The sequence below is a fragment of the Lepisosteus oculatus genome, chromosome 29 (assembly GCF_040954835.1).
Source record: "Lepisosteus oculatus isolate fLepOcu1 chromosome 29, fLepOcu1.hap2, whole genome shotgun sequence".
Classification (NCBI taxonomy): Eukaryota; Metazoa; Chordata; class Actinopteri; order Semionotiformes; family Lepisosteidae; genus Lepisosteus; species Lepisosteus oculatus.
The window spans coordinates 7481292-7506308 of record NC_090724.1 but is presented as its reverse complement, the minus strand read 5'-3'; the positions used below and the strand labels follow the sequence as shown (position 1 = coordinate 7506308).

At 48.5% G+C, this 25017-nt stretch overlaps 2 protein-coding genes across 7 annotated transcripts in view; one reads left to right on the top strand and one right to left on the bottom strand.

Moving 5' to 3' along the window:
- The window catches only part of cbarpb (CACN subunit beta associated regulatory protein b), a 29517-nt gene extending 13512 nt beyond the window's left edge, over positions 1-16005 (bottom strand). The window contains exons 1-4 of one of the 5 annotated variants that reach the window (XM_069186166.1): positions 15915-16005; positions 6871-6943; positions 2157-2302; positions 498-559 (exon numbers count right to left, since the gene is read on the bottom strand). In XM_069186166.1, the coding sequence (XP_069042267.1) occupies positions 498-559; positions 2157-2302; positions 6871-6918 (256 nt within the window). In that variant the 5' untranslated portion in view covers positions 6919-6943; positions 15915-16005. Of the gene's footprint in view, positions 1-497; positions 560-2156; positions 2303-6870; positions 6944-7428; positions 7708-8176; positions 8247-13954; positions 14697-15258; positions 15520-15914 lie in introns of those variants that run through there. The other 4 variants (XM_069186162.1, XM_069186163.1, XM_069186164.1 and 1 more) reach the window with 4 other exon arrangements.
- A 1773-nt stretch (positions 16006-17778) lies between these two features.
- atp5f1d (ATP synthase F1 subunit delta) lies at positions 17779-23880 on the top strand. 2 transcript variants are annotated; one of them, XM_015339878.2, is made up of 5 exons: positions 17779-18056; positions 19549-19702; positions 20496-20584; positions 22891-23032; positions 23751-23880. In XM_015339878.2, exons 1-4 carry the CDS (start codon positions 17937-17939, stop codon positions 23011-23013), a joined length of 486 nt encoding a protein of 161 aa, XP_015195364.1. In that variant the 5' UTR covers positions 17779-17936; the 3' UTR covers positions 23014-23032; positions 23751-23880. The 2 variants fall into 2 exon arrangements, with proteins under 2 accessions (XP_015195364.1, XP_006643459.1); XM_006643396.3 differs by having other exon boundaries at positions 17780-18056; positions 22891-23027.
- The last annotated feature ends 1137 nt before the right edge of the window (positions 23881-25017 follow it).

The following is a 25017-nucleotide window of genomic DNA, read 5'->3' as shown; positions in this document are numbered from 1 at the left end:
AAAAAAAAAAAGACAAAATAATAGCTCAACTTGGCATCACCAAAGAGCTAAAAATGCTAAGAAACAACCGAACTACGAGAATCTAATGTTTGAAGTTTGGCTGCTGCCAAAAATGGCAAAACGTTAGCTCTGCGTGCACTTCAGTCAGAAGCCCTCAAGACCCTGTAGCACTCAGCAGCCTAATCTCTATTAATCCACTGCAGGTGAGACCCCAGGTGCCAGTGAAGTACATACAGCTGGACTCTCATGCACATACCCAGCTGGGTGGGTATCCGAGCAATAAGCCCTTTCTTGACTTTACGGCACCAGCGTCCACACAAGCGTTTGAACCCACAGCCCCTGGCGATGGGAATGAGGGTCCCCAAAGATGCCATGCTGGAAGTTCTGGCATGCACATGGGTTGGTGGAGGGGAAGGGGGGAGAAGGCGGTATGGCACTCGTATGTGGCGTTGCTCTGGCAACATGAGCGGGGGGGCGGAGAGCCCCCTCTCTCTTACCCTGGGTGGGCTGCAGGTCTTCCAGGTAGGTGGTGTTGGTCTTCTCAGGATCATCGCTGGCCCTGCGAGAGCCGCACAGAGAAGGGTGGTGACAAAGGCTGCAGGGGGCACCGATCTACAGCCCCACTAGGGGACCACAATGCTCTTTCACTGTCCCAAGAGCACACGGAGCTCCGGTCCAGGGCCGGCCTCGCGGAGAAGGAAGACTGACTCCGAAACGGATTTCGCCCTCACTTAGAAAAGCCCCGTGCGGCGCGCGGCCCGGCAAAACCTGAAACGGCTCGAACAGCTTTGCAGCGAGGCTGAGGGGACCTTCTCAGAGCTCAGCTCCACGGGCTCATCACCGCGTGGAGTGGAACCTGGCTGGGGCTCGGGGTTATTTCATCCCTGCCTGCAGCTGTGATTCCGGCTGTACCCGTGTCGCCGGGAAAGAAAGGAAACGAAGGGAGATCAAGCAGGGTGTACGTAATGCCCGGGTGTACATTATTTATCAGGCTCTCATTTCAATAATTACGTTAAAGGCCCCTGAGGATTGCGTGAGCTTATCATTCAATAAATATTATCCCTGTGTTGCCCTTAAATAATTAAATCGTTACAGCTCAATTCGCAAGGCATTCATCAGTGCTGTCCGCGCTCTACATGGTCCCTTTTAAACTGCACCCTAAAACTCTCAGGACATTTCCTCTGCTTTATTTCCACCCACGTTGAGCAAGATAAAATACTTTGCGGGAAGCTCAGCCCTAAATGTCTGAAAAGGAATCAAATTTGTCGGTTTTTTATTCTCTAGAGGCCACAGAAGGAGGCTGTTTTTAAATAAAGGGTCGTTTTCGGGGGGGGGAGGGGGTTCTCTCCTGGCTCTCTCAGTCTTGGCATTTCCCAGTCTCAGCTCACTGCTCTGCCACAGGACGATTAATCACCCTGATGGGTGGCATAAAATTTCATTACTATCGTCATTTGTAGAAGGCCTGCATCGAGATAGCTGCTTCCTGGCAGACTGCAGACTCACCCTGCTGCCTCACAGGCGTGGGGAGGAGGAGAGAGAGGCAGTGTGTTTGTGCCTGCGTCCATACAGCTACACGGCAGACGTTAATAAGCTGGACAAATTTATATTTTTTTCACTAATGATGGAACTAAATTACACAGGAGCCCATCTCCATCCCAGCAAACACCCAGTGTTTGTTTTTTTTTTAATGGGTTTGCTCTGACAATGCAATTTTGTTTGACTTTTTTTTATTTTTCTATTCCTTTACATTCCTTTTCAATCCTTGATTTTTAATGCAAACCACGGTACAACGCGCATTAAAACCCCTAGCTCGAGTGAAAACGAATATATAATTGTTCAAATCTAAGATTAATGGGGAAAATGGGGGAGAATCCCCTCTTTGGAGCTCTAATTTGGATTCCCACTGCCCTTCTCAGAAATCTCGGGATCTTGTCGACTTCTAAATTGCAGGATTTTGGGATTATTAAAGATAAATTGGTAGCACAGAGGGGTGTTCTTGCGAGCCAGGGAGGTAACACTGCCTGCCACCCCCCTGGGGCGATGGTTTGGAGTGGACAGTGCTGGTCGGCCCAGGAGACCTCCAGCCTCAGTGGGCAGACCCCCAGGTGTCCAGGGCATGCTGGGAAGGATGGCGGACGGAGGGCGAGGCGTCGCACCTGGAGTAGCGGCGGTCTCCCTCACAGCACCGCCGACAGATGACCAGCAGGCCGGAGAGCAGGACCAGCGTCCCCCCGATGAAGATGGACAGGAGGACCAGCAGGAGGACATAGCCGTCCTGCTTCCCAGTGTCTTTCGGGACGTCCTGTGAGGGAATAGCGGACAGAGAGGTACGTGCTTCTGAGATTTCGTATCAAGTTTTCTTTTCCAATCAAACTGGGACAGCTGGGCTCATGCAGAGACTTGAACCACCGGGCAGAACTCAGAACCATTTGGACACACCTGCAGATCGGAAGAATAAGCCCCTCCCTGAGGCCAACAAATGAGACAATCAGATGAGTAAAATTAGCAATGAACACCTGGGACAAGAGAGATGGCCCCTTCTTGTTCGTAATCTTTCAAACACTCCTTATATACACAGTGGGGGCCTCATCCTGCCTAAGACAGAATTAACCCAGTCGTATATAAGAACAGGTTTCAGAAATGACCCCCGGAGGTCAGTATTGACTCCTTGCTCCCCACTCCTGCTGTTATTGTCAGTAAAGCCCTGGGGGTGCACCTGACTAGACCAGCCCCCCCCCCCCTCAACCCCAGAAAAGGGTCCCCTAAATTTATGTATGGGCCCAGTACGACGCATAGTGGGTGAAGCATTGTGTGATTTAGAAAGCTGCAATACAGGGTTCATCAAAATGCTGTCGACAAGTTTAAATGCCAGTATTTTACTTTAGTTTTGTTTTCTCCTCCACAGATGGTGAAGGATTGTAAGGTAACTGTAAGAAACTTTGATATTTATCCTTTCGTTTGAAACTTTTCTTGTCACAGTGCCCCATGTTATTAATTTGTACTAAACTGTCAAAGCTGTCGACAGCATTTTGACTAACCCTGTAATACCTTCAAATTCACTTTCAACATTACTGGTATAAATGCAAGTCTTTCTAAATATTCCCTCTAAATAGTCTTTCGCTTGATGATTAGATTGACCCTGAAACGGAATTAAATTAAGGCCCACAGTTAGATCTGGGGCTGGGTGTAAGGAAGTAAATTTGAACTGAAATGTGCTTTAGTAACTTCTTTCATTGAGGAGATCTGGCTGGAGGACCTGGCAAATCACCCCAGCCATACCTAAAGTCACACAAGAGGTTACCTCCGTCACAAACGCATACCTGGTGGCCTGCCTCTGAACCCCACTCTCCCCCCTCTCCACAAGCCACACGGAGGAGAACTGCAGTTTCTACTACTGGAGTCACTGCTTCACTGCAGACTCTCCCTCAGATCATTAGGCAATGGCTTTCTCTAATACACTGTGCCAGTCTGTCTGGGGTTATAAACTATCGGAAAGAAAAAGAGAGACTAAATTCAATTTATGAAGCCATCTGAGTGGAAAATGAGGGCGCAGACGTCTAAAATTAGAATGGAGGAGAAGTGAGGGCTGGCATTTCAATACGGGTGTCGCTGGGAGACTTCCGTCTGTGTGCTTTAGCCAGCGCTTTCGCAGGCCTCCAGCTTGTGAAAAAACATCTGACAGGTAAATCAATTATCTTCTGTCACACCTGCAGACGCTGAACAGTATATCCGATGGTTTCTCTCATCTCAACAGCAGAATGCTGCAGAAGAGCACTTTCTATAATCATGTTTCCTTGCATCTACAGTAAATACTGATCCCGAAGGAATTCTCAAGGCACCTCTGATGAGGAAGGGGACCCACTTTATCCAACACTGAAGTGCAGCCCCCATCTGAGTGATTGAATTCACCTGTTCAATTAAGGGATTGCGTGGGCAGATCTTTCAAGCCCAGAGGGGAATTTAGCTAGGACACTGGGTCTGACACACCTGCTTGCAATGGGCAAGTCAGAACCTCAGTCATTATTATTATTAACTGTGTTTTATGGACTTATTCTATATAGATCTTGGCACCTCTTAGGAGCTGTACTCCTCTTCATCCATTGAGGTTTTTTTTTTACTTTTTTCACTTTTTTTAAGAAAATGGATATTGCCAGTTGTTTAGAATTTGGCTTTCCAGCAGCACCTCCTGTAGGGCACAGGGAGACTGAGGACCTACAGACATGCTCCTCTGACACGCCCCTCCTGTTGGAGCCAATCACAGCTTGACCTGCTACACTCTCCTCTGACACGCCCCCCCTGTTGGAGCCAATCACAGTTTGTCCTGCTACTCATTACCCAGCAGTCCCAGCTGGCAGAGCTTTTGGGCTCTGAGTGATGGCAGGAATCACTGTTTCAGTAAAAGCTGAGATAACCCACGCTATCTACCACTGTACCCTGGTGGAGCTCAGCCAACTGTACTTTGAAAAGTACACTTGGCTGTTTCCTAGTAAGAAGCTCTGCAGACTAGGAGTGTCATTTGGCCACGCCTGTCAGAGGATAAAACGTTGACTGTACAGCCCCTAGTCTAGCAACCTGATACACACTTCAAAATCCTCCAAAACATGTCTCTGCAACATCTCAAGGTCAAGACACGGATGTGGGATTTCTGAAAAAAATCAAGATTTCCTTTCCATCCAGGGAGCAAATAGATTCACAAATATCACACATCCCTCAAAGTGAAATTAAACACCACCTGAAATAAAATATTTACAAGCTTTTTGATGACTGAGTAAACTTAGCTGGCAGGCTGCTTATTCAGAGTGGCGAGGAAGGCAGGTGTGCATATTGTGTTGCTCAGCACAGAGGAGGTAAGTGAGTTTGTATGGGCTCACAGGAACAGAGGCACAGAGAGACGGGGGGGATGAGAGAGGCAGACGGGCCTTTCTTTGAAACATCAAAAGGCTGAGGCTACTTCCAGCTTGCTGATCTACTTAATTACTGCCTGCTTCTTTCCGTGCCTGAGAAGGGGATTTTGCAGGTGAGAGGGTGACAGGGTTCGAGAGGGGGAGGAAGGGAGGTGGGGGAGCACTTTCAGCAATGCTTCAATCCCCCCTTAGCCCCATCCCCCAATATCCCTTTCTGCAGCCCCCACCCCCCCTTCCAAACACAGTGTCCATGTGATCAGTCCATGGCATCTAATGACAGATGGGAGTGGGGGCACAGTACATCCTACTGCTGAGACACCAAATGAGACATGGGAAGCACGCGTACACATCGCTGACCACAGATAGAGAGCACCTCTGTAGTGTTTGCACGCTATCCAGTAATAAACGCACTGTCACACTGGAAGCTTCAAGACAGAGAAAAGCAGAGAATGGGTGGGTCCTTGGTAGGCTTCACTAAGGGGTCGTTCTGAACATTAGGGATAATTTGATGGTTTGCGTTTCAGGGAGAGATCGGCAGCAGTCTAGCCCTGCTGCCTAATTACAACAGTCAGCCTTAATGCTCAGTTCTGTCTAACTAAGTACTTGTCAGTGAAGGGCTGCTGTCTTGATGCATAGCTTTCAGAGAACTACATATTTTCTTACTGCAGCATATCATTGGCCGCTGTGTTGCATACGGGGTACAAAGAGATGTCATTCTATTCTTTTCTGTGGCTTCAGCAAGGCCATCATTACCACTGTGCTGAAAGCAATTGATGGCATCTTGAGTGAAAAGCAGAACAAGAGTCCTAATTTAACTATAACATTGTTGTAATAATAATAATAATAATAATAATAGCCGACTATCTAGGGGAATTATTGACACTTAAACTTGGCTACCGATTATAAACTTGTCTCTATTAAAGAAAAACAGTTTGATTAATTAATACTTATGTACCTTACAAGGTATACTTACAGCGTGAGGCATTTTGTACATTACTCATTTATGACCAGGGTCAGAAGGTCATAGAAACCTGCTAAAACCTTGACAGAAATGCTCATTGCCAATGTCAGAAGCACAGCCCCGACAGCCCCGTCAATGGGAACTCACACACACGCCCTAGAAGTGCTGCTGGAGATGCGGGGGGACTTTGCGAAGAGCCTGTGTTGCAGCTGTACTGCTGTTGCACACATGGCAGAGATGCCACGCAGGCTGCCTGTTATTAGCCAGTCCTCTGGGGGTCTCAGAGCTCGTGCTCCAGCTGTCAGCCCCTCAGCAGGCTCGACAGGCGAGGATTAGCCTCCTGCCAGCCCCCTGGCTCCGGGGGGGGGTGAGTGTTAATGGGGAGCAAATGCAGGCCTGCGGTCTGGACAAGTGCTCAGCCAGACTACAGCCTGCGCCTGGCCAGGGCCTCCTGCGAGCTCGCCTCTGCAGCCTTCCCTTCCTCTGAGCTGGGAACGCCAAGGTGCTCCCGAGTGAGCTGACAATACCCGTCGCGCACTGTCACACAGCTATGCTTGAGTGCCTTAGGGCGACCGTGTGGTGAAAGGCGCTATATAAAAACCGCATTGCATTGCATTGAGTGCGCAAAGCCGGGGCGCTGTAGTGAGTTTGAGCCGGGCCAGCAGCAGGCAGGCAGGCAGGGGGCCCGGCCCAGGCCACCCTGGGCCAGCTGGAACAGAAGGATGAGTTGAATCCCCCCCCCCCGCCCAACTCTGAAACTCCTGCCCCCACCTGTGCGCAACACCAATGTCAGCTGGTCAGTTGAGACCACCTGCCACAGGGCTTTTCATCCCCTAACCCAGTAGGCGGCACAAGGAAGGGCCAGCCGAGCCCCTCTCTCGCCCCAGACACTGGAGCACAGCCCCCCCCCACCCATCAGCGGACCCTCAGGAACGGGCTCTGGGGAAAGGGCGCGAGTCAGGCTTGTCCCAGATGGAAGAACAGATGGGAGGGCGGTGTACTCACCGTAGTGTTCTCCGTTAGGTATTTCCAGACGGGTACATCATTGCTCATGGTCCAGGCCAGTGGGGAAGTCCTCCTGGGAAAAGCGGAGAAGGTGGAGGTCAGGCCAGCGCAGACCCCCGCCTGCGGGACCCCTCGCCAGTCACAGGAATGGAGTCCCCTGGCTTAACACCTCGACCCATTTCAGATGTTATTACGGGCAGGAGCTTAACCAATATCAGACTAACAATACTGATTTTAGCACTTAATGTTAACCCCACATGTCACTGTGAATAAATACAAATTAATGCAGTGAGCAAGAAATAACCAGCGGCAGGTGCTAACCTACGCAAACTGAGAGAAATTAAAAATGCAACCATGCTATGTGTTCATATCATACATATAATGTCTGTGAATATTAATTAGACCTTTGCTCTTTTATCACAACACCCTGGGTGACTGAATTTTGCAAATAGAAGTCAGAACTAGCAGCCACACGCAGCCGTTTTGTCCTTATTAGGGCTCATCAGTTCGGCACAACTAACATTAACCATAAGAGCTCAAATCTTTTAATATATATACCCATAATTCAAAGCGACTGCTTGCCCTTATCCACGATGGTTCCGGTAGATGTTCCTTGTAAGATATAAATATAAATATATGCTGTTTACATTTATAGAAGAGCATGCAGATCCATTAAAACATAAAAACATGGATTTAATCTGTTATGCTATGGGAGTCCTCTTTCTTTTGCGAACGTGAAAACGGTGCAGCTCCCACAGTACAGGAACTCGGGTAGGACAGTGAACAGAATTAACACAACATGTAACCACACAGGAGATAAGGCCTAAATGCACAAAAATAAAATTAGACAACAGGGGAGGAGCAATACTTGCAGTCATGCAGGATCCGACAGCAGTATTTTGAAGGCTACCGCTGAAAACCAACCCCCCCCACCCCCCCCCACAGTCTGACACCTGAATTAAAGTGTGCCAGTACAGGGAGAAGCAATGGTGATGGGGGGGGGAACGCTGCTCCCCTCTTCTGTCCTGCCCTGACCTGACCCAGAGTGGACCAGCCCATTCAGGGCTCCTGCTGCCATCCCATTACTGCCGATCCGGCGGCTCTGGTCCAGGTACACCAGCTGTAAGGAGGATGATGCTGCAGCCTCTTCCCACACCTAATGTGTTCATTTTTTTCTTCTGCCTGAGACAACCAGCTGGCATCTGCACCCGCCGCGTGGAAACCACACCAACAGCCCTGGGCCCCCTTTTCCTTTTTCTGTTTGCAACAACGCCTCTAGGATGCTCTTCTCCCGTGCTGGGCTTACCCAAACGAAAGGCTACGGTCTGCAAAAACACAGCTCGCTGTCTCGATTCCCTGTAGCTCTCTGCCTGCTCCCTGACTGCTGTAATGTAGCCTGCTACAGCTAAGCACTGCCTGGGCTCTGCAGAGAGCTGCGTGTATTGCCAGGCAGCAAAGCCCATTACCTCCTTCAAAGTCATTTCTCTAGAATTCTCTCTAGAAGCTCGCTTTTTTTATTATTATTTCACTGGTACTGAACTCTGACACAGCTGAGCAAAAACTAATCTAGTCTCCAGCAGGAAGACTGCACTGATGAAACCGTGAACTGACAGCTGGTTTCCTTCTGCGATCTGGAGAGTCTCTCGGGTGAAACAGTTGGGAGTCACAGGTCATGATCAGCAGGGGGGGGTTAGTCGTTCTCTGAGCTCGACAATGACATGAGTTTTTAGCACACTGGAGGAGAGAAGCCGTACAGAGCAAACTACGCCATTAATAGAAAAGTGCTTTTAAGCACATTAACCACTTCCATGCAGCTGAAAACCATTCAACACATGATTCTTTTTACAAAGTCCTTTTTTTTTATTTGACTGATTTGGTCAAAGGTGAGTTTCCTGACACCCTGAGGCAGTGAGGAAGACGTGCATGTTCAAAGCATAAAGAATGCAAGGATAGTACTGGGCGGCGTTAATGCACTCTCACCTGAAAAGCAATCTCCTCTCCAAAACACCACCCCCGCCCCTAACTTCCAGGAGCTGCTACTGCAGGTCAGGAGAGGAAACTGGCTCATCTGGGCAGGGGGAGTGCAACCTGATACCTGAGGTTTTCTGCAGCCCCAGGGACAAGTGTGACTTGAGCATCAAGAGTCCTTGACTATGCGCTACTATAACAGAGACCACTGAGAAACCTTCCCCTCACTTCTGTAGGCATCTTCCTGCCAGCAGACATATCACCCTGCAGCTCCCAGCTGGCAGCCCCACTGGAGCCCAGCAGGTGTGAGCCTGGCCAGTACCTGGAGGGGAGACTCCTGGGAAAGCTGAGGTTGCTGCTGGAAGAGGTGTTAGTGGGACCAGCAGGGGGCGCTCACCCTGCAGTCTGTGTGGGTCCTAATGCCCCAGTATAGTGACGGGGGACACTATACTGTAAACAGGCGCCGTCCTTCAGATGAGAAGTAAAACCGAGGTCCTGACTCTCTGTGGTCATTAAAAATCCCAGGGGCGTTTCTCAAAAAGAGTAGGGGTGTTACCCCAGCATCCAGGCCAAATTCCCCCCTGGCCTTTACCAATCATGGCCTCCTAATAATCCCCATCTCTGAACTGGCTTCATCCCTCTGCTCTCCTCCCCACTGAGAGCTGGTGTGTGGGGAGCGGACTGGTGCATCATCCAGGTGGGGCTGCACACTGGTGCTGGTGGAGGGGATCCCCATGACCTGTAAAGCCTTCTGAGTGGAGTGTCCAGAACAGCGCTGTATAAGTGTGAGGAATTATTGTTGTCATTATTATCCCACCCCCTCCTCACCCCTCCCCATTTACTTATTTCTTTTCATTTTATACTCAGGGAGGGTGTACATTGAGTGCCTGGCTGTGTTCTGGGACTGCGCAGGCATGCCGCTCGGTCAAAGAGAGTGACAGAGGAGGAGACAGGCAAAGGGGGGAACACGCCGGGCCTCAAACTGTCCAAGAGGCCTGACGGCACGCTGCTTGCTCTTACTGCACTGGCGGAGCACTGGGAAACGAGTGGACTGGGATCAGAGGGCGGCTTGCAATCTCTGTCCACCAGCTCAATACCTACCGAGGCTTTGCTGACCTGTTCCTCACTCTGCTAATCGCTGTAACTGTCAATTAGTACCACATTAAGACAACCTGCGGTCTAAAGGCTGGTGCAAGTCAGAACTTTTCTCCGTGTGTGAAATGACACTGAAGGGAGGGTACTGCCGCAGAATTACAGAGCAGGAAACTGATATTCGCTTCGGCTGTTGGGTTTTGAGCAAAACAGACTTGTAAGGCATAAACACGCATAAACTTTAAGAATTCTAAAACACATACAGTAGATGGAGTGTAACTGAGGGCACCGTTTTAGTTCTGATTGGAAAGCAAACAAGAAAATGCATGAAACCTGCTTGTTACTGCTTACTGCTGCGTCTCTAAGTGACAGACGAGCTTTGTGAATTTATGTTACTGCTCTCCCTGAACTGCTATGAGCTCTTGGCTTTCTCTTAGTACGTCACTGCCCCCTGCTCCGCCTATGCCCAAAAAGGACAAAAAGACAATGTAACCTCCACAATATGATTTTTCTGTTCCTTGTATCGGCAAGCTTAAATTGCATTAACACGCAATAAATCCGAAGATATTTAAGTTATGATGTCATTATTATTAAGGTTGGACATGGTAGTTTCACAAACAGGAAAAACATCTTAAAATATTTGTTGACAGTTATTTCAATTTCTGTACATTTGAACATCAGCAAAACATCATTAAAGTTCAGTCACCCAATTGTGCCATTGCTTTGCCTTGTGTGTGCTTGTTGGCAGTGCTGTACCCTGTCCTGGCTAACTCACCTGTGAGGCGCCAGGGGCAACTGAGCGATCTATGACCCAGCGCCCAGACGATACATGGAACACAGAGGTAAGGGCAGTATTAGTCCTTCAAAAAATGGGGGGATGTAAAAAAGCCAATTCCAAAATTGTCACTAAACCACACAAGCAACTAACAGCTGAAATAGATTTGAAATGCACATCTTCTCTGCTGATGAAAGTACCAACCCACATATTTATTTACTATACACTTGTTAGGGCCAGATTTTGGTGCTTGTAGGCCCCGGGCACTTTCACTCTGAGTTGTGCCAGAAGAGGGGTCAACGCCAGTTGAATGACGTCGATTGACAAGATGCACTTTAAAAGTGTTCTGCTAAACCAGCTCTATATGAGTGTAGGCAATTATTAATTATTATTATTATTAAACCAGGTGATTGCTGGAGCGAGTCGAGAGACCATCGCTTCCACACTTCTAGTTTCTAGAACAGCTGCTAGAGAGCGTGTGATTGTTGATTTGGAGCACCGAGAGTTGATCGCTAGCATGTTGTTTGAGCTTGTTTTTCGTTAGTCACCAGTGTTTCCCTCCTTCGTAGGCCCTAGGTACTGTGCCTGCAGTGCCTAATGGGAAATTCGGCACTGACGCTTGTTAAATAAGGGCAATTATTGGCCGATATACTATATATTAGAAAGTTCAAGCTCAGACAGAATATCAGCCTAGAGAGAGATCTACAGCTGTGCAGCCCAAGATAATTCCGGTGCTTGATTCCCTATGGATACTATTGTTTGGAACTTACTGTAGTGCCACCTATCAGCCACCCCATTCCCTGTACGCTGTCAGTTCCTGTCTGGCGGCCTCTCTTGTCCATATTTGTCTACAGCTCAGCGCAACGCAGGCGGAAATTTCTAAAGCCCCCTTTGTAAACAGGACTCTTCAAAGCGCTCGACAGAAATAGGAGGACACATCTGCTTGAGATGCTCGTGGAGGATCAGACAATAGGCAGAACCAACAAGACTCTCGGGACCGGCGATCTGGGCCTGTTTATTGATAGCAGAGTACAGAGATGCCTCAAGGGAGAAGTTTAGATCTAGATATACATATCCAAAAAAAGACAGCTTTCATGGCAAGCAGGACAGAGGCTTTTGAATTCGATTTTTTTTTTGGCACAAGTGTGTGATTAGAGATGGAATGAAATCAGTTCCTTTGTACTGTAAAATGTTCCCGAACGCCTGCCTGTCACTGAAAAACACTTAAACCTTAAAAAAGGTACCACGATCAAAGGAAATGGGTACGGGGTTATTATGGCTCATGATATTATCTTTTTATTCCCAGTGAATACACTATTCAAGCTAGACCCTTTTTTACATTTAATTTAAATTTAGAAATGTCCATGCTGAAAGACAAGGGTCTTTTTTTTACCTTTCAGCATGGAATGAGCCTTTACCTGTTCCTCTGCAGCCTACGCAGGCTGGCACAGCTCCTCACCTGAATGTGTTATGTATACAGTATGTATGCAACCAATGTCCAGTTGCCAGTTATGTCTTCTGTGTCTCAGCTTGCTGCTGATCCCTGGAACAGCAGCATTCGGATGGCTCACAACTGAGTGGAAGAGGGGTGTGTCCCTCTCTGTCACCACCATGAGACTGCAGGCACCACCTGAGAGGTCTCAGGGAGCAGAGAGGCCACTGTGCGGAGTCAGTTGGGTCAGGACCCAGGACTCAGAACTGCAGAAAGTCTGGATCTCAGAGATCAAGGCTCTACCTGCAACCTAAACCTTTTGTCTCCGGTGTGAAAGCAAAAACAGGAGATTTTACCTCTCCACAACCCGTGACACTGTATATCTGTAAATACTTTAGAATCTGTTACTGTTCGCGGTGAACACCATCTTAGAAATACTCAATAAAAGTCATCTCTAATAGAGTTAGAAGCAGCCTACAGTACAGCAGAATAGTGAAACACGCAGCACAACCGACTGCTTTGCAAGTTGCGCAGGTGCGCTTTCGAATGCGCAGGGCGGCGTTCTTGGAGCGCGTCATGTGGCTGGAACGTCAAGGTTAGCCGGCGAGAGCCTATTTCCTGCGTTGGCTGGGCTGACGTCTGCGCAGCTCTCCTCTCCAAATATCTGGCTGTTGATTTGCTAGAAAACGTGCTCGGTTGCTTTGCCATATTATGGAATCAATCACAAAGCGAAGGTGGTAAACTAGACAATGGCTTCTAATAATTGCGAGAATTAACACAGGATAGGTACACTCCCATAACTAAGGGATAAAAATGATAGAATTGCAAATACAAGCAGAAAGGTAGTCTTTTTTCTCTCAGACTCTTCATTGAGGTGCGATTTTTCCCTGGTACACTTCTGTACTCTACTATGGCTGCCAGACTCATTTTGGTCTACGGTGCAAATCCTTCCTGGACCACAAACTACATACTGTACAGTGGTTTATATCTGACTGCCAGTAGTTACGATAGATCCTGGGAGAGCTTAAAACTTTTATACCGGCCCTCGCCGGAAAGGCCGGTCAGTTAGCGAGGCGCAGAGAAGTGATTGGAAACTACAGATTGTTGTCACGGTTTGAGAACGACACCGGAGCCCACATTTAAAAGACCAACCGTGCTCTGAAGAGCACAGTTCCACGTTAAAACAAAATAACGTCGCTTTGCGGGCTATCATTTCCGCTGACTCCTACTTCTCCTCCTGCGATTTAAGCACTCAAGCTCAGAGAAGTTCCTCGCTATCCGCACACCGATACCGGTTCGTGCCAAGCTCGCGTTTCTGTCAAAATCAGTCTCACAATTCATACAAATGAGCTCGGTTACGCTGTTAGAGGACGGGAACGAGTTTATAAATATCGCCTTTTAAATCATCAGGTTCAATACGGCAAACAGCGGAGTCTTGCAAGATCGCTAATGCACAGGCAGGCTTGACAAATCAGACACGCATAGAATATATATATATTTCTTTTGCTGCTCATGTGATGGACCGAATCGGACGGGTCGGGAAACCGCGATCTTTAAGCACGAGACGATCACACAACGATCACCATTTTTGTAAACCGGTGTCAATAACAGCCCTGTTCTGTTTAGCTTTCCCGGTGTGTTTCACCAGAGTAATGCACTTCCATCCGTAGCAGCCTCGCCGATCAAGACAAATGAGGAGATTTCCATTCGGGAGCGTTACGGCCGGTGACCGGACCTGAGGTCCCAAGTTACTGCACCGCGCGGTACGCCTGTTTTTATCCTATGGGCAAAAGACCCTCATAAACTGCGGCTGCTACCTGCAAGAAGCCCGGACAAACCCGACGAACGCTCCGGCCGCTGTCTCCGGAGAAGGCGCCCGACCGATCTTCGGCGCTCACATCTGCCCGCTGCCGCCCGAGAGCCGGCCACCTCGGATTAGCTCGGCGCACGCTGCATCCGAGCGGAAACAGAGAATTGCGTGAATGTACGATTTTGTTATGTAATAACCAGGCAGCCGCGTTTCCCGCAAGTTGTTCAGAGTGTCCTTAAGCAGACCTCTACGGAACCCCTAAAAAGCAAAGCATTCATTTTCGAAGGAATGTGTTAAGCGCGCACACATTCTCTTCCTCACAAGCGAAGCGCAAACCGGATAATGCGCCCTTTACGCAGATTTAAGACCCTAGCCAAATCATTTGAGTGTGTGTGTTTTTTTTTCCTTCAGGTAGATCTGCTTGGCGATTTGCATCACCCCCAGCCAACAGAATCGGTTTTGCACGGAAATGTGGCGCGAGTCGTCACCACCAGCCCAAGGGGAACCTGAGCGCAAAATAGCACGAAAAACATTGCGCCTGGGGAGTCATTAGGACAGCGGTTTGCCTCGTCCTTCCAAGGAGCGAATGGAGCCCTTTCCCTCCGTCAGTGCTAATCAAACCTCGCGTTTAAAACCAACATCGATGACATTTCCTCAGCCGTTACAGCGAAAAGGGATAACAGCAAGAAAAAAATATATAAATAAGTAAACAAACGGGACACGAGCACTCTGGTATCCCTTCCGCTGTACCGTCGGATTCTAGAAATAAACCCAAACTTCACTGCGCTCGTACAGAATAGCATCTGCGCCATAGGGTGGATTCAATCATAACGAAAATAGACAAGTCAGGGCACTCGCACGTGATTGAAGAAGGACCGATTCTCAAGATCTACCTCATGGTGTCTGATCGTGAGCACAGAAGATGCTGTCACTAACAGAAGTTGGCAGTACCCTGCCCTGGCTTCATTTTGTTTTTATTCGGTGACATAAACCTACACGGCGGCCGGCGCCCTCGCTACGGCGCCCGCGATCGTCGCTACAGCGCGCCGTGCCGTGCCGTGCCGTGCCGTGCCACACTGTCCGTACAGCCGAGAGAGGGTCGCAGATGGCCGAGCCGCCCGGCTTACAAGATGCGTCGCAAAACACACGCTGCGCATTCAGCCGCTCCGGCGGAAAGTGTCTTTAAGAGCCGCCCGTCAGAGCGAACGAACGGAGCTGAAAAAGGCATTTCTGCCGTTGAGCGCACACATACAGGATAAAAAAAACAATATATATTAACCAGTAACAGCAACCCCGACTGGGAAGACTCACCTAATTGTAATTCATGTGGTCCATGCAGGGGTATTTAGACAGAAACCAATGGGCTGCCAACCTTCGCCGAACACCTTAATTTTGATTTAGCAAGCCAAAAGGATTTATGAATGAAAACCCTCTGCCGTAGGACACGCCCACACCCCGGTCGGAAAGGGGGCCACGTGACGCGAGGCGCTCCGCGCGGCTACAGCGTGCGGCCGCGAGAGAGAGCCGGCTGCGCTGGTCTGGTCTCGCCAGCCTGCTCGGATTCGTCGGAGTCTCGTCCATGCGCCAGTACATCTGCTACTACGCGGATCACTGTAGAACCATATTAATCACAGACCCGTTCAATTACACACGCAAAAAAAAAAAAGACAACGGACACGAGCTAGGAACTAATGTTCTATACACGCGCATAGAGATTCGCTTTTCGCACCGCAAACAACACATAAAAGTAGATTTAAGTCAAAGTGGCATGTATTTTTACTTTACCGGTGTATTTCACCTCTCTTGCATGCGTGTTTAAATGTGAATTAAAACACTTTAAGAAGACTGACGTGGACAAACACCGTCGAGATATGTTGTGATCTTTTTTTTTTAAATAAAAGCGGAAATGTTAACGGAAACGTTATTTTGGAGATAGCCCTGACCGTGGTCACTGGGCTACTACTCACTGCCTTAGCAATCGCCCCCCGCAGGAAGATCTGTCGTTTTATCCCCGCTGGGAAAGAAGTCAGCTTCCGCCTGGTATGATGTCCCCTCAAACATGTTGTAGTATCTCTGGAAGTGTATACAGTAGGAGCCTGGTTTATGGCTTAAATGGTAGCTAACGGACATAAAAAAGTATCGTGGGAGATGTGCCTGGAACTGTAGTGATTGTTCACTTAAGCGAACAACAGAATTCTGTAGTAGACTTTTATTGCCAAATTCTGTAATTTCTCTGGTGAGTCAGAGAGAGAGAACAGTGGAATATCGCGCGGAGCAAGGATGACAGGAATAGATGTATAGTAATAAGTGATAAGGAGGTTGAATCATACATAAACGAACTTCTGTCTGCCGTGCTGACAGAAACTGATCAGTATAAACCGCGACAAAGTCATAAACCTATGGTCAGGGAAATCCTAATATTTGTGGAGCAGCTGCGCTGGCATTCTATTGAAGAGACAACGACGTGGATTAATTGATTATACCGATCAATAATGTTCACGAACAGGGCTGATTACGGCGTGGGCTGGCGTAAATTTCCCCCACGATCATCTGTCAGCTCGATGGGTGAAGTGTGCAGCGTTAGTCCTATATACAGTATATAGTAACGCAACAGGGGCTCAGGCGGGCGCCTTTGCCGCATTAGATCGGCCTCGCACCGACGGGGACTCGAACCCGGGACTCCCGCGTCACTCAACAGGGACCCAGAGCTAAAGACAGATCTCTCCACAGCCCAGGGGCTGTGGTCTTGCTATAACAGGGAAGGGCGGTGACGTCCCCGCTCTGGTAAGCCGGCTCTTACACACCCTGATGGCCGTATGCGTTACAATATATTCATCTGCAAGACATAACAGAAGATTCTGATTTTATCGCCCGGCTAACGTACTTTCGCTGGAAGCGTGTGCGTGCTTTCCTTTTTGGAGATCAGGAAGGTAGAAAGAGCTGGTGTCAGTGTGGCCAACAACAACAGCAACAACAAAAAAAAACTGTTTTACAGAGAAAAAAAAATTAAATTGTAGGGTCTATAATCGAGCCCGAGTCTTCGTCGCCACCCCTTTGACGTCATGGCGCCCACTCAGCGATTCCGTTCTGACACCTCCGCGTGTCTTCGCTGACGGAGCGTGAAAACTGGGATTCGGGAGACGGGATTGTGTGTGTGTGTGGGGGGGGCGACACACAGGTGATTGCTCGGGCGACACAGGCGGAACCCTCTTCCTACGTGACGATCGATTCGATTTTCCACAGCGCTAAATATGGAAGAACACCTGTATTGTCACCAGCAAACATATTTAAATTAAAAATCTCGATACGTTGAATGGATCTACAGGTGTTAGAAATTCAGTTCTCTTTGTAATTTGTAGTGAATATTCCTTGCAATTATTGCATTGTAATGTATTATCATAGCTGTTACCGATTACAAATGTTGGATTATTCATTGCATCTATTTGATATTCACGTTGCGCCACCTTCTGGCTGGTTTAGTCTTAAAAACCACATTCTCGTTTTTTTTAAATTTGTTTTTACTGGGTAGTGAAGTTATTGGAGTTTATTGGAGTTTATTTTAAAAATTGCATTTTTTTTCTAGAAATGTGTCTTCTTATGTGAAGTGAATCATTTACCCACTTTTTCATTATTATTTTCCCTATTTTTGTAGTTGACCCTTATTCGCAGAGCTGGCTTTATTTACGTATTTTATATAAGGCAACATAGATTGTTCAAGAAAAGACCTGTACTGTATTTGCGAAAGGCATACAGTCGATGATTAACTACACTTCCCACAATGCTGTAGTAAGGCCTGGTGGAACTACATTTCCCGTGAGACTTTGTTACTGTGGCGCAGGATTTCTGGGAAGCTTGCCCGTGTCCTTGTCCTATCCGGCACTCTGGCCGACTGACTTGACTGAAGGGCTTGTGCAGCTCCTGTCAAAGCGATTTGTCCCCGGTCTGTTTTAAGTTCTCGTCCACCTGAAATTAGACTTATTTCCAACGTCATGTTTGCCGCTCGGTTTTTCCTCCGCCGCTCCCTCCCTGCTTTGCGCCATGCTCGCTGTTACGCCGAGGCGCCATCCGCAGCGCCGCAGATGTCCTTCACTTTTGCCTCCCCAAACGAGGTAAGGAAAACCCGGGGATGAGGGGGAGGGAGCAGGCCGCGCCTCTGAATTTAGATCTAAAAACGCGAGGTTCATCGCAGCAGTGATGGGAAAGGGGTTTGGGTCATGCCGGCGTTAAGAGTCCGCTGACATGCGATCAGGGGGCTCAGAGCTAGGGTTTTGTGTGAGAATGAACTTGAACGTTAGCATGTTCTCTCGGGTGTATTAACACCAGTGGCCGGAGGGTCATTAGTTACCTCGAAGACTCGGCTCTTGTCTATCTTACCTTCCATGAGAATGGGCCCAGATTCCACAGATATTTTTAGCACGTCGGTTTCTGGGCCGTAAGTCGTGTATTCACTTCTGGGTTTAATAGCTGTTGAAGTTCCTGACGGGACTGGGTGCTGCACGGGCACACGAAGCTCAGTTTACCCATAAAATATGTTCTTATCACGCCATGTAGACTGAGTGTCTCAGTCGCTCTGGATAAGGTCATCCGGTAAATAATCATTGACCCTTAGCAGCTCCAACAAGTCCTCGTTTCTCTTCAATACTAATTCATTTATTGTAGCGATTTGAAATTCACGAGCGTGTCATCATAATAATACACTTATATAGCGCTTTTCTGGACACTCCACTCAAAGCGCTGTACAGGTCATGGGGATCCCCTCCACCACCACCAGTGTGCAGCCCCACCTGGATGATGCACCAGTCCGCTCCCAACACACCAGCTCTCAGTGGGGAGGAGAGCAGAGTGATGAAGCCAGTTCAGAGATGGGGATTATTAGGAGGCCATGATGGGTAAAGGCCAGGGGGGAATTTGGCCTGGACGCTGTTGGCTTGTGGCTGCAGCCTCGTCAGGTTTAAGGCCGTGGTGTCGCCCTGCAGGGATTCCAAGAGGACCAGGTCACTCCTGAGCGCAGTGGGCTAACCCTTTTTTCACTGGTCTTCTGCTAGCACTCAGCAAGCTGTCTGATTAACACAGGACCAACATGTGGCTCACAGTTTACTCTTACAATATGCTGTTGCCACATCATGTCAACTTTGTGTCTCGATCATCCCGGATAAGCAAATAATCTGGGACCTTGGGCAGCCCAGAAGGACCTCTGATGGATTCTCTCGTTCCTCTGCGCTGGCTCCTGATCGCAGCCCCGTCAGGCTGAAGGCCCGGTGGGTGCTCTAGTCCAAGGGTACCAGCTCACCTCCACACCTCCGTGAGCCCCCGTGTTCCCACTGGGGCCCCAAGATCCGTCTGTTCTGGCTGGCTGGCAGTGCCACTGCTGGCAAGTGTCAGGACCCCCACCCACCCCCCCATCTGCCTGCCTGCCTGCCCCCCCTTGAAAATCTGTATTCAAAGAGCATGATTATATGGGTAAATACCCATTGTTTATGGGTAAAGAATTGCCTCCTGATCTCAGTTTTAAATGCCCTCCACGGTGCCCCCTCGTGTGCCCTTCATCACCGCGGGGGGGCAGCACAGTCTCAGTCCAGTGACGCCTCCCCCCCCCCCCAGGTGTTCTTCAGAGAAGCCAGCGTGAAGCAGGTCGACGTCCCGACGCTGACGGGCGCCTTCGGCATCCTCCCCGCGCACGTCCCCACGCTGCAGGTCCTGCGGCCCGGGGTGGTCACGGTCTTCAGCGAGGAGGGGGCCCCCGCCAAGTACTTCGGTGAGGAGAGGCTGCTCCCGGGCCCCTGGGGTTCTCCCGGGGGTTTTCTTGTCGTTGGTTTGCTGGAGCCGCAAATCCCGCTGGATCGGGATCCTCATTCCGGTGCACCCTAATTGACCTGGGTTATCTATCAGGAATGCGGGCCGTCAGTAAACGTCGTCTTATTTCGTGTGGTTGTGTTTTATGACCGATTTAGTCGGGAGTCCGGGCTCTTTCCCTCCAGAGTTCACGTAAACAGGTGTGATCGCACACTTGAATGTGCATATTCACGTCTTTGCTCCATGCGTATATGTGCCCACACGTGTAAGCACAAGTGCGCGCCAGAGTTGTGTTTCTACCTTTTTTTCCCCCCCTGCTGCTTGTTCGAGATGCTTTCCCAGCAGACATTATGGATGAGGGCACAATGATTCTATACCCCTGGATCATTATTTTTACTAACCTGTAATAATGCACAGGCAGCCAAGGACTTTCAACGGTATTAATCCCCAATAACTAAATTCATAACAGAAAATAAGTGAAAATTTACTGCATATTTTTAGTGGCAGTTACGTCTGGCAGGAATAAATTTGGGGGAATTTCGCACAGAGACAGATTTCCAAAAAAGATGTAGGAATTAGAAATGATCTGCTCCTGTGCTCAGGTTTTTATTGAGTCTTTAGCTCCTACCAAGGCACAAGGGCGGCTAATTCTCTGAGTGCAGGGTAAGCTGTAAGATGCCCTGCCGGGATGTCAGTGCTGCTGGCCTCTCGGGTGGAGAACCGGGTTTCTCTGATATGGTGTGTTTGTCCGACAGTGAGCAGTGGGTCAGTCACTGTGAACGCAGACTCCTCTGTGCAGTTGCTGGCCGAAGAAGCCGTTCCTCTCGACAGTCTGGATCTAGCTGTAAGTATTGATCGTATCTCTGCCTGGGTTGAGCCCCTTTTACTAAAGCCGTTTCTGATCAGATGCTATGAGCTTCTGAAGCCTCTCATCACGTATAAATCTAATTCAAGCTGGGAACAGCTTTGTGACTACTGCGTTTGCCTTGATTCCCCCGAAACCTCATCCTAAAGGCACACTACCAAATAATATGTTGATAAATTCAGTGATTGCCAATTTCATGAGTAGCTGTAGCATTTTAGGGTGAAACTAATTTGAGTGTCCCTCAGGAGCAGTACATGGGCAAATTCTATTAGCAGCTGAGACACAGGAATACAAATTCAAGCATGAGAAAAGGTGTAGACTGTGGATCATCCTGTAGTCAAGTGATTAGCCGATCTCCCTTGCTTGAGCTGACTAATTTCAGAGTTTAATCCAGCTGTCACACTCGGGTACATGCAGTATGCGACAGTATCAGTCCGTTAAACTATTTTCTTTTGCACCTTTAGAGGAACGCAGAAAGAGCTCCAAGCGGGAAACATTTCTAAAAAAAAAAAGGAAATACATCCACATAAGTTAAGAAAACAACCTGTAACAGCAGAGAAATGCTTACAAAGTTAATAAATGTTCATGCCCCGCAATGCCGTTTCAGAAAATTCACAGAAAGTCTTTTATGGTGGCAGCAATGACATCTGTGCTGGATCATGTATGAAAATAATTGTTACAGAGCTCAACCTGCCATCATGTGAAGTGATGCCACATAGTTTCCTCTGGTGTTTTATCAAGGGACATAGAGGGTTGTGTGAAAGTAGCCAATGGATAAGGGCAGAACCCCGAGTCTGATCATTACCAGTTCTGAACATTTAACCTGTTTTTAGGGGAAAGTCAGTGACAGAATACTGTGATTTCAATATGAAATTTGAACTAAGGAAAGTTATGGGAGCGTTTTGAGCTTCCTTTTCTCTCTGTCCATTGGATGCTTGGCAATCCTGTCTTATAGGAGTATCGCTGCACAACACGCCCTCAGAAATGCAAACATTGTGTCACTGTTGTCATACCCTTTGTATATTTAAAAGATGGCGTCTTATGTTTCTGGTTACCTTACTCTAGAGCCCAAGCAATTAATAAGGAATTAAAGGTCATTCCCTGTGGATGAACAGCAGAAGCATTAAATCCCCTGATGGAAGACCTTTCATTCCCAGTAACTCCTGGCATTTCTACTCCCATTATCTGCACTGCAGATAATAGATCTCTTAGATGGGAGCTTTTTGTGGTCTTGCTTAGATTTCAGAGATCTGAGAGAGCCTCTGGGCTTTTTTCCACTCATCTACCTGTTAGCAAAGCCTCTTATTCCGGGTTTAATAGTCAAGGCATTCCGGCGGCAATCCTTGGCACTCAGGGATGCCAGTCCATCACAGGGCATGCGTATTCAGGCGCACAGGGACAATTTAAAGATGCCAGTTAACCCATCCAGCGCTGTTTCAGGAGGGTGGGGAAACCAGAGCACCTTGTGAAATCCCATGCAGACATGGAACTGAGCATGCAAACTCCACACAGAAGGCCCCCATTTCCACATCTGTTTTCCCAATCCGTTTCAGCCTACATTTTCCAATGCCCTTTGCATCCCATATGCTAACATTAAAAAGACAATAGCAAAAGAATTTTGCGTTAATCCTTTGTCATTTTTGTGTTTGTTACGTCCTACATCACGTGGCACAATCACAGCATTCCTGGCGGCACTCTGGTGTTGTAGACCACTGTCATTGTGTCCTAGATGAAAACGACAGCCGGAATCCGGAGCTTTTTCAAATGACCCAGAACCTACACTCATAGGCCGATCTTTCTTATGGTGCATGCAGTCTTCGCTGTCCGAATACTGCAGCTCAGGTGTCCCCCAAACTCCCCCACAGGTGTTCTTCAAAGATTGGTGCCTTTGTTTCTCTGCACCGGTGTCCTGGTTGCAGCCCCGTCAGATTTAAGGGAACCAGCTCGCCTCCACTCCAGGTCCTTTCCTTCTCGCTGGAGCCCCAAGATCCAGCTGCTCCAGCCACTGCTCGAGGAGCAGCACGTGTCCGGATTGGCTGCAACCCCCTGCCACTCTCCCTCCGCCACCACCTGCCCGCCCTCCCTCTCTCTCCCACAAACTCGCATCCAAGAGCTTTGTTTGTATGACCCACGCCAGTCGAGCTCGGCGGGGCCGGGCTTCTTGTCTCTGAAGGAATCGCTGGGTAACTGGAGCAGGAATGACGGAGCACGGACCGACACCTGCCCTTAAAGGCATTCCTACTGGAATCCGTCTTTATGTCGCTCTCTCTCTCTCGCTGTCTCAGGCTGCCAAGGCCAACCTGGAGAAGGCGCAGTCCGAGCTGCTGGGCACCTCTGACGAGGCGGCGCGGGCGGAGATCCAGATCACCATAGAGGCCAACGAGGCCATCGTGAAGGCCCTGGAGTAGCTGCCGGTCACGGGGTAACGTATGTCACGGTTCTGCGTCCCTGGGAGAACAACCCGCTGCCATTACAGTGACAGGGGCCAGGGCAGCCTTGGGCCGATGGCTTGTGGGTAATTTTTTTAAAGCACGACGATGCCGAAGCATCGCTCGTTTTTTTTAGTCCACTCTGAATCTTTCAAGACGTCAAAGTTCTCGGGCAAAGAGCCCGCCTGTGTAACCCACTTAAGTGTTTTTTGTTGCCCGAATGAGCGGTCTGTAGGTTTTTTTGTCGTTCCCCCCCCCAACTCAAAGATTTTCCTTCTGTTAGCATGGGCTCATTTACAAAATCAGATCACTTTATTGGCCCTATATAATTTCTTGCATTAGGAATTTGTCTTTTTGCATACCCCAGCTTGCTCTCCATGAGACACACAGACGGGGAGAGAAGCTGGGGGTCAGAGCGCAGGGTCAACTATTGTACAGTGCCCCTGGAGCAGTTGGGGTTAAGGGCCTTGCTCAGGGGCCCAACGGAGTAGGATTCCTCTGCCGGCCGCGGGATTTGAACCGGCAACCTTCCAGCCACAGGCGCAGATCCTGAGCCACAGAGACACCGCACCGTCCAATAGACTAGTTTACAGAATACTTCTTACAGTATTATTCTGTCAAAATTGCATGATACTTCGAGCTCCTTGAGTGATTGAAACACGTTATAAAATCTGGTTAACAGTTCACTGATCTGTGGTTGTATTTCTTTGTTTTAGGAACTCTGTTGTATTGATGTAAAAGTGGACTTAACAACCCATCTCAGTCCTGATATCCTGCCCGGTCATGTCAAACAACTTTGCTTTGTACAGTGCATAAGGTTAATACCAATAAATTTATTTGGAATAATCTACTGGTGTATTTTTTTCTCCCCTCTTAGTCTTCAATACAAACCACCCCTCACTGTAGAGAACTGTAACTGTGCTTTAAAATGTAGGTTTACTGTCCATGCTGTGAATTCCTTGCTTGATGCTAACTGAACTTATAGAGCTGTAATAGTTCGGGTTTGTTCTTTTCTTTGAAAGAGACTGTACAAGTACTAACCAGGCAAACGTTTGTAGATTTTACTCATGTTGCTTTGCATGGACGCAATTATGAGTGAAACTTTGCGTGTCTTATCCACCTGTTCAGTCACCCTCATCAGTGCCTGCACTTGTGAGCAGAGGGGCAAATTACACATTCGTGGGAGCATACTAGCCTGCACAGCAGTTGGCATCTGTTCCAGACCAATTTCAGGACACTAGCTGATGTGTGGTGAACTCTGGGATCCAGCATACAAAGTGCAGTACTGTCTTTGCCCACAAGATGGCAGTGTGGTGCCTTTTGGAAGGGATCTGCAGGCTTGCTGTACCATGCATTGGAAAATTATGAAGCTTCTCAAGTTTGCCTATTAGTTTGGAAGATGACCTAATGCTAATGTAACATTTAGGTGACTGTTTTTGCTACAGGGGTTAGCTTCAGTCTTTAAAGGCCCTTAAAGAAAAGCCATGTGATTAGCTTAAATACTTGGCTGTAGCCTGTGAAATTTGTCCCTAGGTTCTGAACCTTTAAGTGGCATAGTCCTATTATATTATTTTCACTAAAATTTCTACAAATAGCGTTATGCTCTTTCTGCTTCAGCTGCTGATCTTAATCAGTAGCTCACACTCTTTTCAGGCATGGGCGTTAACAGTTTAGAGCTCCGGTGTCGATTCAGTGACCTCAAGTCTTTTGTGGCAGTGCCAGGAAAACCTCTTGAGAGAGAGAGAGAGGGGAGGGGAAGAAGAAGAGAAAAAGAAAGTGGTTTTATAAACTATAGGTGGCGTCGGCAGATTTCTAAAAGCTGTAATCATGGGATGGCGAAGGGCTGAGAGCCAGGAGCGGCTGAGTTTTACAAGGATGCCGGCACGCAGTTTGGAAAGCGATCGCGGTTGTCAGGACGGGTCGCTCGGCGTGTGCAGGGAGAGGGGGCTGCGATGGTTCTCTTCGGACCCCAGTCTGCAAGCC

Excerpts from the sequence above, each read along its gene's own strand:
- atp5f1d (XM_015339878.2), top strand. The coding sequence starts at position 17,937 with ATGTTTGCCGCTCGGTTTTTCCTCCGCCGCTCCCTCCCTGCTTTGCGC. Across the intron at positions 18,057-19,548 it reads CTTTTGCCTCCCCAAACGAG|GTGTTCTTCAGAGAAGCCAG; the intron begins GTAAGGAAAACC and ends CCCCCCCCCCAG. Across the intron at positions 19,703-20,495 it reads GGCCCCCGCCAAGTACTTCG|TGAGCAGTGGGTCAGTCACT; the intron begins GTGAGGAGAGGC and ends TTTGTCCGACAG.